Raw genomic sequence first — 15,232 nt, 5'->3', positions numbered from 1 at the left:
TGCACAATTAATGTTTGTATTTATTTAGTGGGTCACTTCTTAGCTCTTACAAAATGTAACAACCAAGTTCTCACATTGCAGATTGTGAAGCTGCTGCTTCGACATGGTGGAAATCCATTTCAGGCCAACAAACATGGTGAGAGACCAGTTGATGTAGCAGAAACAGAAGAACTGGAACTGCTATTGAAAAAGGAGGTGCCTATTTCTGATGATGAAGACAGTTGCTCAGGTTAGAGAGTTAAACCTTAATTGCACAGTACTAGAAAAATGCATTATAAATAACCTCTTTTTTATATATATATATTTTTTTATAAAAGAATATAGATTTGTTCACCTCATCTTGCATGTTTTGACTGTCTTTTAGTAATGATAGCTAGTACAGTTTATTAGAGAAAGAGTTTGTAGCAACACCTGTAGTTAAGGTTGTCTAACACTTTTCATTTCAAGACCCTGTTTTTATATGCTGATTAGTGTATTCAAGTAAAACAATTATTGGTGTGATATAAGAATCTAGATAGACAGGATAGACAGTTATACCATAAAGGGAGTATATAACTCTGTAACATTTTTTTCTGATCTTTTCAGTTGGCTCAAAAAAGTTTAAAAATGCAAGTCTCAGGAAGGAGGAAAGAACTTTTTATTTCAGTTATATAATAATGTGACTGATGTTTGTTTCATATCCCTTTTTAAAAAAATGCCTAGTTTACACAAGGGGGGGGTTAGTTGAGTTGACACATGCTTTTTGATGCACTGTACATAAGCCATAGTAATAGCGTACATGCAGGATGGCTATGCCCTCTTTCAATTTGCATCAGTTGCGAGGGCTTCTTGTATACTAAACACATGGCATTCTGGGAGGGTGTCCCATGGGCCTTTGCTTTGCTGCTGAGCAGTGTGCATTCTGGAATTTTTCTTGTGTGCACTGCGGGGTGCATAGCGGAAGCCAGTGTATATTCTGGGTCTTGGGTCAAATTTTTAAAAAATCCCATGATTATGATCTGCCTCATGCTTCATCTCTTTCTGGGTGGACTAATGCCATTTTTGAATTGCTGTTAGCCAGCATGGACCCAACAATCCTTTGCACTGCTTTGCTGGCAACTGTGAATACACAGAGGCTGCTTGGGCTTATTTGAGCTCTTGAAGCTGGGTGGCTTCAATTTTGGACTTCACCTTCAGCACCACCAAACAGATGATGTTACCAGAGTAGCATCTTCTCCAGCAGCAGCTTCAGCAGCAGAGAAGGGAGGAAGAAGATGACACCGAGCAACTGGTACTACAGGAACGGTTCCTAGATCAGCTTCACGCAGTGCAACACTGTTCCGACCTAAGAATTGGTGGGAGAGGATTGTTCTGAAGACCTGGAATTACCACTAGTTGCAAGAGAATTTCAGGATTGCAAAGGCAACCTTTTTTTAGATCTGTGCTGAAGTAGCCGTGAAACTGCTGCAGCAGCAGCGTGCCAATGTATGGTGCTCCATACCCATTGAGAAGTGGGTCGTCACTGCAATTGGGAAGCTGGCCACTCCTGCATGTTACTAGTCCATAGCAAAGCAATTTGGTACAGGGAGATTGACTGCTGGGGCCATGGTCATGCAAGGATGTGATGCCATGCGTAAGATACTGTTGCAGTGGGTTATAAAGCTTGGTAATGGTCAGGAAATTATTGATGAATTTGCACACATGGGGTTCCCAGACTGTATTGGATTTTGATGGGACCCATGTGCCTACTGTTTGCCATCCTCATGAAGGCTCAGAGTTGATCAATAGAAAAGGGTATTTTTCCAGGGTCTTCCCAGAACATGGTTGACCACCATGGAAGGTTCACAAACAAAAATGCTGGGAAGGTCCATGATACTAGGATATTTCAGAATTCAGCTTTGTTTACCTTAATGAATAAAAGAGAGTTTGTCCCCAGGATCACTATGGACACTAGTCTAATGGCATGGAGATTGCTCTGATCATCCTGGGAGACCTGTCTTATCCTCTGCTTCCCTGGTTAAGGAAGCCATTCAGGGTACATCTACATAGCAATTAAACACCCACACTTGGCCTGGGTCAGCTGACTTGGACTCACAGGGCTCAGGCTGCGGGGCTGTAAAATTGGCATGTAGACGTTCAGGCTTGGGCTAGAGCCCAATCTCTGGGACCCTGCAAGTCAGCTGACTCAAGACAGCTGCGGTCGTGCCACAGGTCTTTTATTCCAGTGTAGATGTTCACTTACAGGCCACTTGGACTGAAGGAGAAGGAAGGAGCTATTTAACTATTGCCTCAGGAGTTGCAGCATGACAGTTGAGTGTGCTTATGAGCTAGGTTAGAAGTTGCAGAAAAAAACTTGCCTAAGATTGTAGCTGCATATTGAATTTTGCACAATATTGTGAGACTAAGGGAGAAAGCCTTAATGATGGGTGGTAGGCTGAGACTGCAGAGACTTGCTCAGAGGTTTGAGCAGCCATCAAGACATCCACTGAAAAATGGAAACAGCCAGGATAATTGTCAGGGATGCCTGTTGATTTCAGGCCTGAGACTCAGAGCATTTAAATTGTGCAGCTGTATATCCAGCTTTTATCCTGGCGAGAGGGGCAAATGGATTGTGAGCATTACAGTGTCTTCGATGGGGTGAAACAAGTAGCACATTATGGCACTCATTTTATCTTATATTTTTGTAAAAGCCTATGACGTGCTCAGTTTAAAGATTTCTGTGTAAAATGTATTGTCCGTTCTTCCTGAATGAATTTTTAATGTTTTTTCTTATTAAACAACAATTTATTATATAACGACCAGAAATAAACCTTTAATTAAAACAATGAAATGCAGTTTTAAAGTGACACAGTACAGAGGAGGACAGAACACAACAATGGGGAGGGGGGGGCTCTCCAATTCACAGGCAAGTATACACCTTACCTCTGCCTCTTCTTGTTCTTTGGCCTTACGGTGTTCAGTGTCAGGGCTCTAAATCAAAGGCGTTGGATGGGTCTAAAAGCTGGGTTGCCAGGTGCAATTGTTTTCACTGCCCTGACCTTGGGCTAGGGAGGGAAATGGTCTCTGGGAGCATGGTTGCAGGGGTGCAGCAGAGAACATATGCTGGTGTTCCCAGTACCCCATATTGTCCACGGGCTGCAGAAGATGGCTGGGTCCTGGTTGAGCGCATTAGATTGTCTGTGTGCCTGCTAGCAGCATGCTCTGCAGCAGAGTGTTCTGCTTCTCAGTTGTCTCTCCACATCCCTTTTTCTCCATAGTGTCTTTTGTCATGATGACACTGTCTCTGGATACTGCAATGCTCTCTTCGAGTAGTTCTGTGTGTTTTTTCCTCTCCAACCTCAGGCTTCTCAGAGAGCAAATGGACCTAAGACCCACAGGATAGATGCAGGGAGAGGAAAGGATAATAGGTAGATGGGTATGTGCCCTCCATGAAATGGGCTTTTAAACAGTGAATGGTTGGGGCATTAGTATGAGACAGAAGCCGACTGCCTGGCCAGACCAATCACCATTTTGAAAATATGTAGAGGGGGGAGAACAGACAGTGTGGTCCAAGGAATCAAGGAAGCAAGGGCTGGAGACTCGGGGAATGTCTACACTACGGGATTACTCCGATTTTACAGAATTCGATTTTTGGCAACAGATTGTATGTTTGGCAAGTCGAGTGCATGCGGCCACATTAAGCACATTAATTCGGCGGTGTCCATCCATGTACCGAGGCTAGTGTCGACTTCCGGAGTGTTGCACTGTGGGTAGCTATCCCATAGTTCCCACAGTCTCCCCCTCCCCCTGAGCTGCTGCTACTAAACATAGTGACTCTGGGAAATGTGCAAGTCATAGTAGATGGCTTTGCTGCAATGGGATTCCCTAACTGTGGTGGGGCGAGAGATGGAACCCATATCCCTATCTTGGCACCAGACCACCAGGGCAGCCAGTACATAAACCGCAAGGGATACTTTTCAATGGTGCTGCAAGCACTGGTGGATCACAAGGGACGTTTCACCAACATCAACGTGGGATGGCCGGGAAGGGTTCATGACGCTCGCGTCTTCAGGAACACTAGTCTGTTTAAACAGCTGCAGCAAGGGATTTACTTCCCGGACCAGAAAATAACTGTTGGGGATGTTGACATGCCTATAGTTATCCTTGGGGACCCAGCCTACCTCTTAATGCCATGGCTCATGAAGCCATACACAAGCAGCCTGGACAGTAGTCAGGAGCTATTCAACTATAGGCTGAGCAAGTGCAGAATGGTGGTAGAATGTGCATTTGGACGTTTAAGGGGTCGCTGGCGCACTTTACTGACTCACTCAGACCTCAGCCAAACCAATATTCCCATTGTTATTGCTGCTTGCTGTGTGCTCCACAATCTCTGTGAGAGTAAGGGAGAGACGTTTATGGCGGGGTGGGAGATTGAGGCAAATCGCCTGGCCGCTGATTACGTGCAGCCAGGTGATTAGAAGAGCACACCAGGAAGCGCTGTGCATCAGAGAAGCTTTGAAAACCAGTTTCATGACTGGCCAGGCTACAGTGTGAAAGTTCTGTTTGTTTCTCCTTGATGAAAACCTGCCCCCTTGATTGACTCATTCCCTGTAAGCAACCCACCCTTCTCCCTTCGATCACAGCTTGCTTTCAAAGGAAATAAAGTCACTATAGTCAGGCATGGGGGTGGGGTAGTGGTGGCGGCCCCCCTAGAATTGCATGCAGCTCAACGTGAAGCGGCATGTCTGCGGCTCTGCCCCGGACCTTCCGTTTGCGTCTTTGGTTTTCTGGTACGCTTGTCTGAGCTCCTTAACTTTCATGTGGCTCTAATATGAGTCCCTATTGTGGCCTCTCTCCATCATGCCCTTGGAGATTTTTTCAAATGTTTTGGCATTTTGTCTTTTGGAACGTAGTTCTGCTAGCACGGAATTGTCTCCCCATATAGCGATCAGATCCAGTACCTCCCATACGGTCCATGCTGGAGCTCTTTTTCGATTCTCGGACTGCATGGTTACCTGTGCTGATGAGCTCTGCATGTCTCTCTCACCTGTGCTCTCCATGCTGGGCAAACAGGAAATTAAATTCAAAAGTTCATAGCGCTTTTCCTGTCTACCTGGCCAGTGCATCCGAGTTCAGATTGCTGTCCAGAGCGGTCACAATAGTCCACTGTGGGATAGCTCCCAGAGGCCAATACTGTCGAATTGCGTCCACACTAACCCTGATTCGAACCGGCAATGTCGATTTCAGCGCTACTCCCCTCGTCGGGGAGGAGTACAGAAATCAATGTTAAGGGCCCTTTATGTTTAAGTAAATGGCTTCGTTGTGTGGATGGGTGCAGGGTTAATTTGATTTAACGGTGCTAAATTCGACCTAAACTCGTAGTGTAGACCAGGCCTCAGAGAAGCTCCTAGCTCAAATCTGCCAAAAATGGTTGTGGTCATGGGGCACTGGGAACAGAAGCTAGGACAGCAGAATAGAATAATATGCTGTAAAGACAGATACTTACATGCTAAGGCTCCCTCTCTAGGATCTGCCTCCTTAATCTCAGCCTGGGTATCTGGCTGGGAATTGGACTTGCTTCTTACACAGTTGGTTTCAAGGTCTTGAGTCCCAGACACATCCTGGCTTTGCGGGGAGAGCTCTTTACTGCCCTCCTCATGTTCCTCCTCTAAAGATTCTTGCTGCGTGTCATCGGCATAGGTTGGGAGGGGAGGGGCACAGCAGGCTACATACAACCCTCCTTGGGTTCAGTAATGGTGTCATTGCTCAAAATCCTGTCCAGCTTCTCAAAAAAAGGACAGATTATATTCTGTCTCGACTGTTTTCTGGCATCCCTGGTTTTAATGAAAGCCCTCCTGAGCTGTTGCTTTTGGTCTGGCACTGGTCAGCATCCTGGTTGTGACACTTTGAAGACATCTGCATAGCAATGTCCACAAACACGTCTTTATTTGTTGACTGGCCACAAGAGCTTGCTGCATCAATGCTTCTCCCGAGATGGCGAAGAGATCTAGGCTCTTTGCACAGCTCCAAGCAGCTGCTCGAGGCTTGTTGTAATGCTTCTGGAGTAATATGCAGCGATGCTGATATATTTGAATCTAAGAGCAAATAGGCAGATTCTGGCCCTATGCCAGTTTTTAAGCAGGGGAGGGAGACATCTGGTCAGCCTGATCCCAGAGCAGTGGAAAGCACACAGGCAAACAGACAGATCAGTAACAAACACACAAAGCAGTTTGGGATAGCAGTTGGAGGACTGACAAAGTAGTGCGTGGCAGCATTGCATGCAAATGAACAATAGGCTGCACTACCTCAAGTTGTATCAAACTTAGCACAGCTTGAAAGAGGACTCCGGTGATTGCAGAGTTAGGGCACTGTAATGAATTACGTTGTGTGTATGTAGGCATTTTCACACCAGACAAACTTGTGTTACTGCAGACTAAACCCCACGTGTAGACAAGCCATAAGTGGCAATTTTGTGATAAACTGAGATAAGACTTACAAATTCTTACTTACTGAATTGAATCAGAACTTGGTCCTAGTTCACAAGAGGTGAAAAACTAATGCATGAAAAACACTGTATCACATTTTACTCACTTAACTGTAGAAAATATAAAGTAATGTAATCCTGATTTTGACAAGTCACAAACTAATATACTGCTTGTTATATGATGTACAGAAACTGTATTTCATAATGTAGTATTAGTCATACTCTTGCTCTTTATTTTTTCACATTTGTTTTGTGAATTTGAAAGCTGTAAATACATTTACTGTAGTTAATCTTATTGGATGCAAAAAAAAGTTTTTTGTTCGGTTTTAAGTTTGTATGTGTAAAAGATGTCTGGTTAGGTCAGACTACTACTTTAAAACCTCTGGCTTTTGAAGTATAGAGTATAAGACAATATTGTAATAGTACTGGTGAATTCTCGAATATGTGATATTTTATGCTGTCTTTTATAAAACTATTGTGTAACAGTAAACTTTTATATTTTGTCATGTGAAGATTTTACCTCTGTAATTAATTAATGATTTATCCATACATGTCCATAATATTTATAATATGATTCAGAGTTGTCAATATCTCCATCATTATTTTCTTTGTTTTTGTTTTCTCAATCTAGATTTTGAAGAAGCTCCATCTGTAAATCCTTCCAGTGTAGATGGGAATGTTGATTCTGAAGCAGAAAAAGAATCTCTAGTCATTGACAGCAAGCAGATGGTCCCTAGTAAGGCACCACTTTCAACTGCTCTTGATGAATATGAGTTTAAAGATGATGAAGAAGATGAAATAAAAATGATTGATGACAAACGTATTCTTAGAAAGGATCTAAGAAAAGAGGATGAGTCTGAAATAGAAAATAATTTATTTGTGAAACAGGAAAAAGTTGTTTTTCCAAAATCATTTAAAAGTAAAAAACAGAAACCGTCTAGAGTTTTGTACTCAAGTTCTGAAAGTTCAGATGAAGAAATTCTTCAAGACAAAAAGATTGTCTCTCCTCCTTGTTCAGAAACTCCAAACTCTGATATAAGAATGAAAAAAGAATATATTGTCTCAAACGACCACAAGCAAAAAGGAAAAGTTAAAAGGAAGCTAAAAAATCAGAGCAAAAATAAAGAGAATCAAGAACTAAAGCAAGAAAAGGAAAATAGTAGAGTGACGAATTTAGTTAGTTCTGGACTAGATTCTTTAGACAAAGCTAGAGAGGAGGATATGTTTAAAAAATCTTTTAGCCCAAAAGAAGATTCTTCATTACCCTTATTTCATATTACTGCTAGCAAATCTCCTAAACATCCCTGTGGATTAAGTGAAAAGCAGTCAACACCACTAAAGCAAGAAAACACTAAAACATGCTTATCACCAGGAGGTTCTGAAATATCATTACAATCTGAAGTAGTTAGGTATGATCATAATACAGATTCTGAATATCTAGTGGAAAGTTCTAGTGGCAAATCTTGCAAACACAAAGAAAAAAGCAAGCATCAGAAAGATTTGCACTTAGAATTGAGTGAAAAATCTAGTCCTAAAATTAAAGAGGAAGAAAATAGTTCAGCATTTGAGAATTCAGAATGTACGCTGAAAAAAACTGACAAGGAAGGTAAAACGCTTAAAAAGCATAAACTGAAGCATAAAGAAAGAGAAAAGGACAAGCACAAAAAAGAACAGGATGGGGAAAAGGAAAAACACAAACACAAAGATAGTGCTAAAGAGGTACAAAGAAATATTGAGTTTGATAGAGAATTTTGGAAAGAGAACTTTTTTAAAAGTGATGAAACTGAAGATACATTGTTAAATATGGACCATGAATCTCTTCCCTCAGAGAGAAAATCAAAGCTGGAAAAAACTATGGTGAAAGAAGATAAATCAGTAAAAGAGAAACACGTCCAGAAAGAGAGAAGTTTTAAAGATGAGAAAGAAAAAAACCGAAAGGAAAATGAGAAATTATTTAAGGATGAAAAAGTGAAAGATACAAAAGAAGAAAAAGAGAACATGTTCACAGATAAAGAAACAGAATTGTTCTGTTCAGCTGTAGGTACTAAAGATGAGCCAGCTAGTATGCATTTAGTAGAAAAAGAAGCAGATACTGAAAAGCAGGAAAAAAACATCAGAGAAAAAGCTGAGAGGCGAACCTCAGTTAAAGAAAAGGACATTGAGAAGGTAGAAAGAAAAAATGTAGATAAAGAGAAAAAGATAAAACATGACTATAAGCCAGAGAAAGAGAAAGCAGAGCTAAATGAAAGTATAGAAAAAGCAAAGGAAAAGACAAATTCCCAGCAAGTAGATAAATGTCATAAAGAAAATGATAAGATAAAAAATGTTAGTACTATTAAAAAACTTGATGACAAAGAAAGAAACAAAGAAAAAGTTGATAAAAAACATGACAAAGAAAAGATTGACAAAGACAGACACCTGCCTGAAAGCAAAGAAAAATATTGCATTGAGAGAAAGGTCAAACTATCAGAAAAAGAAAGTGAGTATAGTAAACTAGAAAAAGGCAAAAATAAAGACAAAGAAAAGGAGGCTGAGAAAAAGGAAAAGTCCAGAGATAAAGACAGCTTAACAGTAGCAAACTCAAAGCACATGCAAGAAGAGAGGAAATGTAATATTACAGATAGTAAAGCATTGCATGAAAAATTATTGTCCTTGAAAGAGAAACCAAAAGATGAATTGCTGAAAACTCCAGATGGTAGAGAGAAAGATAAAAAGGATAAAGACATAGATCGATACAAAGAACGAGACAAGCACAAAGATAAAATGCAACAAAATAATTTTCCTAAACTAAAACTTGAATCTGAAAAACTTAAGCCTAAGCCATCATCAACACCAAAAGATACTCGACCTAAAGAAAAGAGATTAGTGAATGATGATTTAATGCAAACTAGTTTCGAAAGAATGCTTAGCCTTAAAGATCTGGAAATTGAACAATGGCATAGGAAACATAAAGAAAAAATAAAACAAAAAGAGAAGGAAAGATTAAGGAATCGGTCCTGTTTAGAATTTAACAAGATAAAAGATAAAGAGAAAACAAAACATTCACTAACTGAATCAAAAAACAAAGAGCTGATTCGTTCAAAAAGCTCAGAATTGTCAGACATTTACATGAAAGAGAAGCAGCTGAAAGATGCTACAAGTAGTAGGTCCCAATCTGTAGACATAAAGAACTTAACAAATTCTGGAAAGTCATTATTAGTTTTAGATAACAACTTAAATAGATCTCCTAGATCAGAAAGTGAAAAGACAGGTCTAAGCTCCAGGTCAGTGTCAATGGTTTCAGTTGCTAGTTCAGAAGATTCTTGCCATACTACAGTAACTACTCCAAGACCCATAATTGAATATGATTCAGACTTTATGCTAGAAGGTTCTGATTCCCAAATGTCCTTTTCACAGTCACCATTTTTGGCCAAATCTCCGGCCCTTCTTGAAAGGGAGACTGATAGCCTAGCAGAGTTGCCAGAGCGCATTAAACCTCCTTTTGCAAACAGACTTCCACCAGCCTACATTAGATCAGCTTCTGTTGAAGATGTTAAAGTGGTTTTAAATGACTGTAGACCTGTTGTAGAAGTGCGAAGATGCAGTATGCCTAGTGTTATTTCTGAACACACAAAACAGCCTCGAACATCTGAAGAAAATAGTCAGAGTGCTCTACTAGCAGTTCCAAGTCATACTTGCACTTCTCCCAGACCAGAAGTATCTTCTTGTAGTTTGCCTGAAAGGGATTTTCAAAATAGTATGTCTGGTTTACATTCCAATTTTACATCTTCTCCAACTAAAACTGGTAGCAACAAGCATGTTACACTGGATACAAATATTGTTAAAAATACTGCTCAGTTGAGCCCTTCCGAAGAAATTCATATGCATCTAGAGCCATATAGTCAAAGTGGTCTGAATCAGCTAACTAAAACATGGGATGTGCCTTTTGACAGACTTAATTCATTAAGTAATGGATCCAACTGCTCAGGTTATGGAATGTCAGAGCAAGATACTAGTACTGTCATAGCATTGCATGATTCTGAAAACAGGACATTAAAAGAGCAGAAACTGTCTGAATTTTTACCTCAACACACTGAAATGGTAGGAAATTCCAGTTTTCCGGAATCTACATCATTTTTGCCTTCACAGTCACCCTGCTCTTTGCATATCCAGCCACTCCCAGATATAGAGTGTATGTCTAAACACATATCTTTACCAGGTATTAGCAATCAAGAGCCAATATTTGTACAACAGCAACAAAATCTAGTTCAAACTACCAGTTCTGTTTTGGACACAGACACCAATAATACAAGAGAAGCTGAAAACACTTTGTTCCCATCAAATATTAAAAAGGCCAATGTGCTTATCACTGTATATCCTGAAAGCGTCACTAAGGATATTTCACAGAATTTTGGAAGAGCTAATACTCTATCTACATTACTGTCAGAAAAGGATTTTACTGCAGATGATGCTTGTTCACAACTAAATACAAATTCTTATGCGTTGAGTAAAATTATTTACAAGAATTCTCATGCTGATGAAGTCGATAGTAGCACAGCTAACACTCAAGAAATCCAAAATGAAAAAGCCCAACTAGAAAATTTGGTTTCAGCACAGTTAGATAATAGTAGAGCTGACATTGATCTATGTGAACTAAATGCAGGAATACCAAAAGGAATTCTAAATGAATCGGTTAATAAAAATAATTGCACTATAGATGGCGGAGAAAATATTTCAACGCATGACCCGCCACAGTACCCATTGTCTAATTTGGAAGATAATTCACAGCAAACTGCACAAGAAATAGTACATAAATACAGTCAGACAGTTAAACTAGAAGTAGAAGAAACTATTGAGGATCATAAAACGGAACAACAAGAAGTTTCTCAAAGAATTACTAGAAATAGAGCAAATATGCTTGCTAGTCAGAGTAAACAGAATTCTGTTGGTTGCACACAAACATCAGAAAAAGACTCTGAGTCCGCTGCATCTATAAAAGGAAGGATAAGATTAATTGAGGAAGATGATGCTCAAGTACACCATCCACGCAAAAGAAAGGTGTCACGTGTGCCTCAGCCTGTACAAGTGAATCCCTCTTTACTGCAAGCTAAGGAGAAAACCCAGCAGTCTCTGGCAGCTATTGTAGATTCTCTGAAACTCGAAGAGATTCAGCCATACAGTTCAGAGAGAGCAAATCCATATTTTGAATACTTGCATATAAGGAGAAAAATAGAAGAGAAACGTAAATTATTGTGTAGCGTTATTCCTCAGGCACCTCAGTATTATGATGAATATGTGACCTTCAATGGATCATATCTACTGGATGGCAACCCTTTGAGCAAGATATGCATTCCAACTGTAAGTAACCAGATCTTTTGGTGTGTATTCAACGAATGGCATGTTTTCAACTCACTGTATATCTTTCATATTCTTGTCAGTTCACTTGGGCACATTTGAAAATTTTATCCCTGGTTCTGGTATGTTGGGCAGAGAACATTTGCTGAAAAGCATAAGCTGACCAATGTTGACTAATGGTATTGTGGGTACTGCCCCTGAGTGCACATGGTTTCCTCTGCATAAGCAATGAGCAGTGGTATCACAGCAGTCACCATAATAGAAGATAGACAATAATGTGTGGAAGATGTATGTAAAAGGTATACAGAAAAAATGTTTCTGATACTTAAAAGCATTCTCCAGTTTAAAAGTCCTGCTAAGTGAAATCAATGCTAAAATTATATTTTCTTTTTTGAGGACCTCAGTTCTCTCCCTCCCCCTCCCTTTTTTAAAGTAAATTAAGATTCTTAGAATTGTATTCATTTTAACAAATTAAGTAACTTTTAAATGTTATTTTTAACCTGACAGTGCCAGTAATTTAACCATTACTTAAATGTTTTAAGCTATTTGGTAGAGTTGAAAGTCAATGGGACTTAGGTTCCTAAATAATTTAATTCCTAAACAGTTCCTAAAATGTTATGCTTAATCTCTCTGTCAATTTACTTATAATACTTCTTGCCTTTCACTTTGAGATACTTAGATGAAGGGCACTACATAAGTAAAAAATAGTTGCCAAAAATGTGGTTGCTGTTGATTCAAAGCCCTTCATAGTTCCTTTGAATAAGAGAAATATTTGTAATAGCTACATATAATTATTTTGCTAATGTTAAACTCTACTGATTATGTAGTTTATACAAATAATTAGAGATTGTACCAAAAAGTACAAAGAATTGAATACCATTAATGTCCTTAATGTGAGATGAGAAGCATAGTTTACCAAATTTATTTCTATGAAGGTTTGAGAGACCCAAATATAGGCAGATTACACCCATTGCCCAGAGAAGTAAAAAAAAATTAAAGACTTCAGCTGTAAGAATCTCTGAAATCATAGTTATATTTCCTGATAACATTTGTAGAAAGTTATGGCCAGATTTTCCTGAGGCTGCCTCCCCTTTTTTTTTTTTTTACTTAATTTGTGCCTGTTGTCTTTACTCTTGTATTGGATTCCAGACACCGACATAAACAGGTAGATGGCTAACTGTAATTTGCACTATTTACTAATATATGTGCCTGCAATTAATTGTGGCTCCAAAAAGTGCAAATTGCACTTACAATTGAAGGCTGAGTTGAGGACTGACTGACAAGGTCAGAGTCTAAAAATACTAACCTTCCTTTTAATATGGAAAAATATCCTTCACTAATAAGATTGTTTGTTTGTCAAATTTACAATCTTTCAATTGTTACAGTTTCCTCTTAAGTAGTCACAAGAGATGTTGAAGTTTTAAATTTTCCTGAAATTTAGCAACAATCCACGTTATATACATTGTTGTAAACATACTAGTATAATACAGCTCCCTCAATTAGTCTTTCCGCTGCCTATTGTTTTGGGTCTTGAAGTCCTCAGCATCACACAATTATTCTCAGTTTATTTATTAGTATATTTCTTAATATTCTGAAAGTGATGGTGGGCTTTATGGTTTCATTTTTTAAAAATTGTTAGAAGTAAGAAATGATCTAACATAAAGAGTCTTCAGCCCAAGACTTAAAATTCTGGTGAACACTCTTCAGGAGGTGACCATTACAAGAATTCTCCTGTCTGTCAGTTGAAAAATGTTGAGTGAAGTCTCTGTAGTAAACACATTAGATGTCAGTGATCCCAATGAATCTGGGTAGTTTAGGTTGTGTTTAAATACATCTAGCTTAGACTTTCCCAGTTTAGTTTCACATACTACACTTTCCTAAAGAGGTGGTTGTTGGGTTTTTTTTTGTTTGTTTGTTTTGGGTTTTTTTTTTTTTTTTTTTTTTTTTTTTGGCTTTCTCAGATCAGGGATGATTAGTTTATCCATCTTTGACTGGAAGATTCATGTTCCAAATCTATTAATGGCCTCTTGGGGTCTCAAGGCTACTTTTAGCGCTTCATGAGGTCTTTCTATCTTACATGTTTGCCTTCATGACAAAGAGAGTGGGGGAGATAAGAGTTAAAATTTTGATTATTCCACCAGTAAGGTTTATATGTTTGGTGCCCATTCTGTGTCCTTTGCAGAGAAGGCACCTTCCTATGAGCAGTATTCTTCTCCATGGGATTTTCTCCTTTGCAGCCCATTTAGCATGAAATAATAAATGGGAAGGACCCCCCACCACCACCCCATGGCTCTCCCAGCTCTACCTCTGCCTCATAAGCATCTCAGTTTGGCCTTTGCTAAGGCCAGAATGTATAGAAGCTGGGTATTTGGAAGTCTCTTTGCTAATGGACTCAGGGCCATCCTTAGGATTTATGGCGCCCTATGCAGTATTACTAAACTGGTGCCTCTAGGCCTGACAGCAGCCCGGGCTTGCATGTGTATTTTAGATTAGGGTAGTCTTTTGAAGGATTTATTTTAAAAACTATATGTCTGAAGGTCCAAGCATTTAAGGCTAAAGATGAATACTCAGATTATGCATCTAAAAATCTATGCAAGGATTTTTTTAGAGCTGTGATTTTATAATCGTCAGCAACACACTAATGAAATATTTTTAAAGCAGATTTTAAACGAAGGTCCTGTAGACTAACATGTTCTGAGTAAGTATTACAGTAATGCACAACTGTTTTTGTCAGTAAATTCAGAAACTGACAGCATATACCTGGCAGTTGGCAAATGCCTGTTAAATGGCTCTTTAACGGTTTCAATATTGTGCTAATAGGTTGGGCAGGCTGGAAGGCTTTTTCACTTTTAAGTACTAGATCCCCTCTGGAGGAAGACTCACCAGGCTGCAGCAGCCAGCTGTAGTGGGAGCCTGCAGGAAGGGTCAGAACAGGGATAGAAAGAGACTGGAGGGTGGACACTAAGACCCAGGGGTGCCCCAAACTTTCGGGTGCCCTATGCAGCAGTGTATGCTAGGTATGACTAACGATGGCCCTGGATAGACCCACTCTTTATCCCTCCCCCCCATTTTAATAGCTCAGTGGTTTGAGCACTGGTCTGCTAAACCCAGGGTTGTGAGTTCAATCCTTGAGGATGCCATTTAGGGGTCTGGGGCAAAAATCTGTTTGGGGATCGGTCCTGCTTTGAGCAGGGGGTTGGACTAGATGACCTCCTGAGGTCCCTTCCAACCCTGATATTCTATGATTCTAAAGCTGTACTTGCATTTGCCTTTTCCTCTCTCTTTGTCCCCAACAGCATGGGAGCAGATGAAGTCATAGTCAGGATTTTTCACTGTGCACCCACTGCACGTTTTCCTGACTTTTTTTAAAACTTCCAGATTTAAAGGGGCTGGGTATCCTCCTGTGGTAAGGCCTTTTCCAGTTCTGAGGAACATGAGTGTTCATCAGGCAAGGAT

At 39.7% G+C, this 15,232-nt stretch overlaps 1 protein-coding gene and 1 long non-coding RNA gene across 11 annotated transcripts in view; one reads left to right on the top strand and one right to left on the bottom strand.

Moving 5' to 3' along the window:
- Nucleotides 1-15,232, bottom strand: part of LOC122172475 (uncharacterized) — a 112,186-nt gene that overhangs the window by 66,887 nt on the left and 30,067 nt on the right. The window lies entirely within an intron of this gene.
- The window catches only part of ANKRD12 (ankyrin repeat domain 12), a 109,668-nt gene that overhangs the window by 73,143 nt on the left and 21,293 nt on the right, over nt 1-15,232 (top strand). For all 8 annotated transcript variants that reach the window (XM_042843282.2, XM_065582054.1, XM_005282648.5 and 5 more), the window contains 2 exons: nt 82-229; nt 7,074-11,779. In XM_042843282.2, the coding sequence (XP_042699216.2) occupies nt 82-229; nt 7,074-11,779 (4,854 nt within the window). The remainder of the gene's footprint in view (nt 1-81; nt 230-7,073; nt 11,780-15,232) is intronic.

The sequence above is a fragment of the Chrysemys picta genome, chromosome 2 (assembly GCF_011386835.1).
Source record: "Chrysemys picta bellii isolate R12L10 chromosome 2, ASM1138683v2, whole genome shotgun sequence".
Classification (NCBI taxonomy): domain Eukaryota; kingdom Metazoa; phylum Chordata; order Testudines; family Emydidae; genus Chrysemys; species Chrysemys picta.
This window is presented reverse-complemented; position numbering and strand designations above follow the sequence as displayed.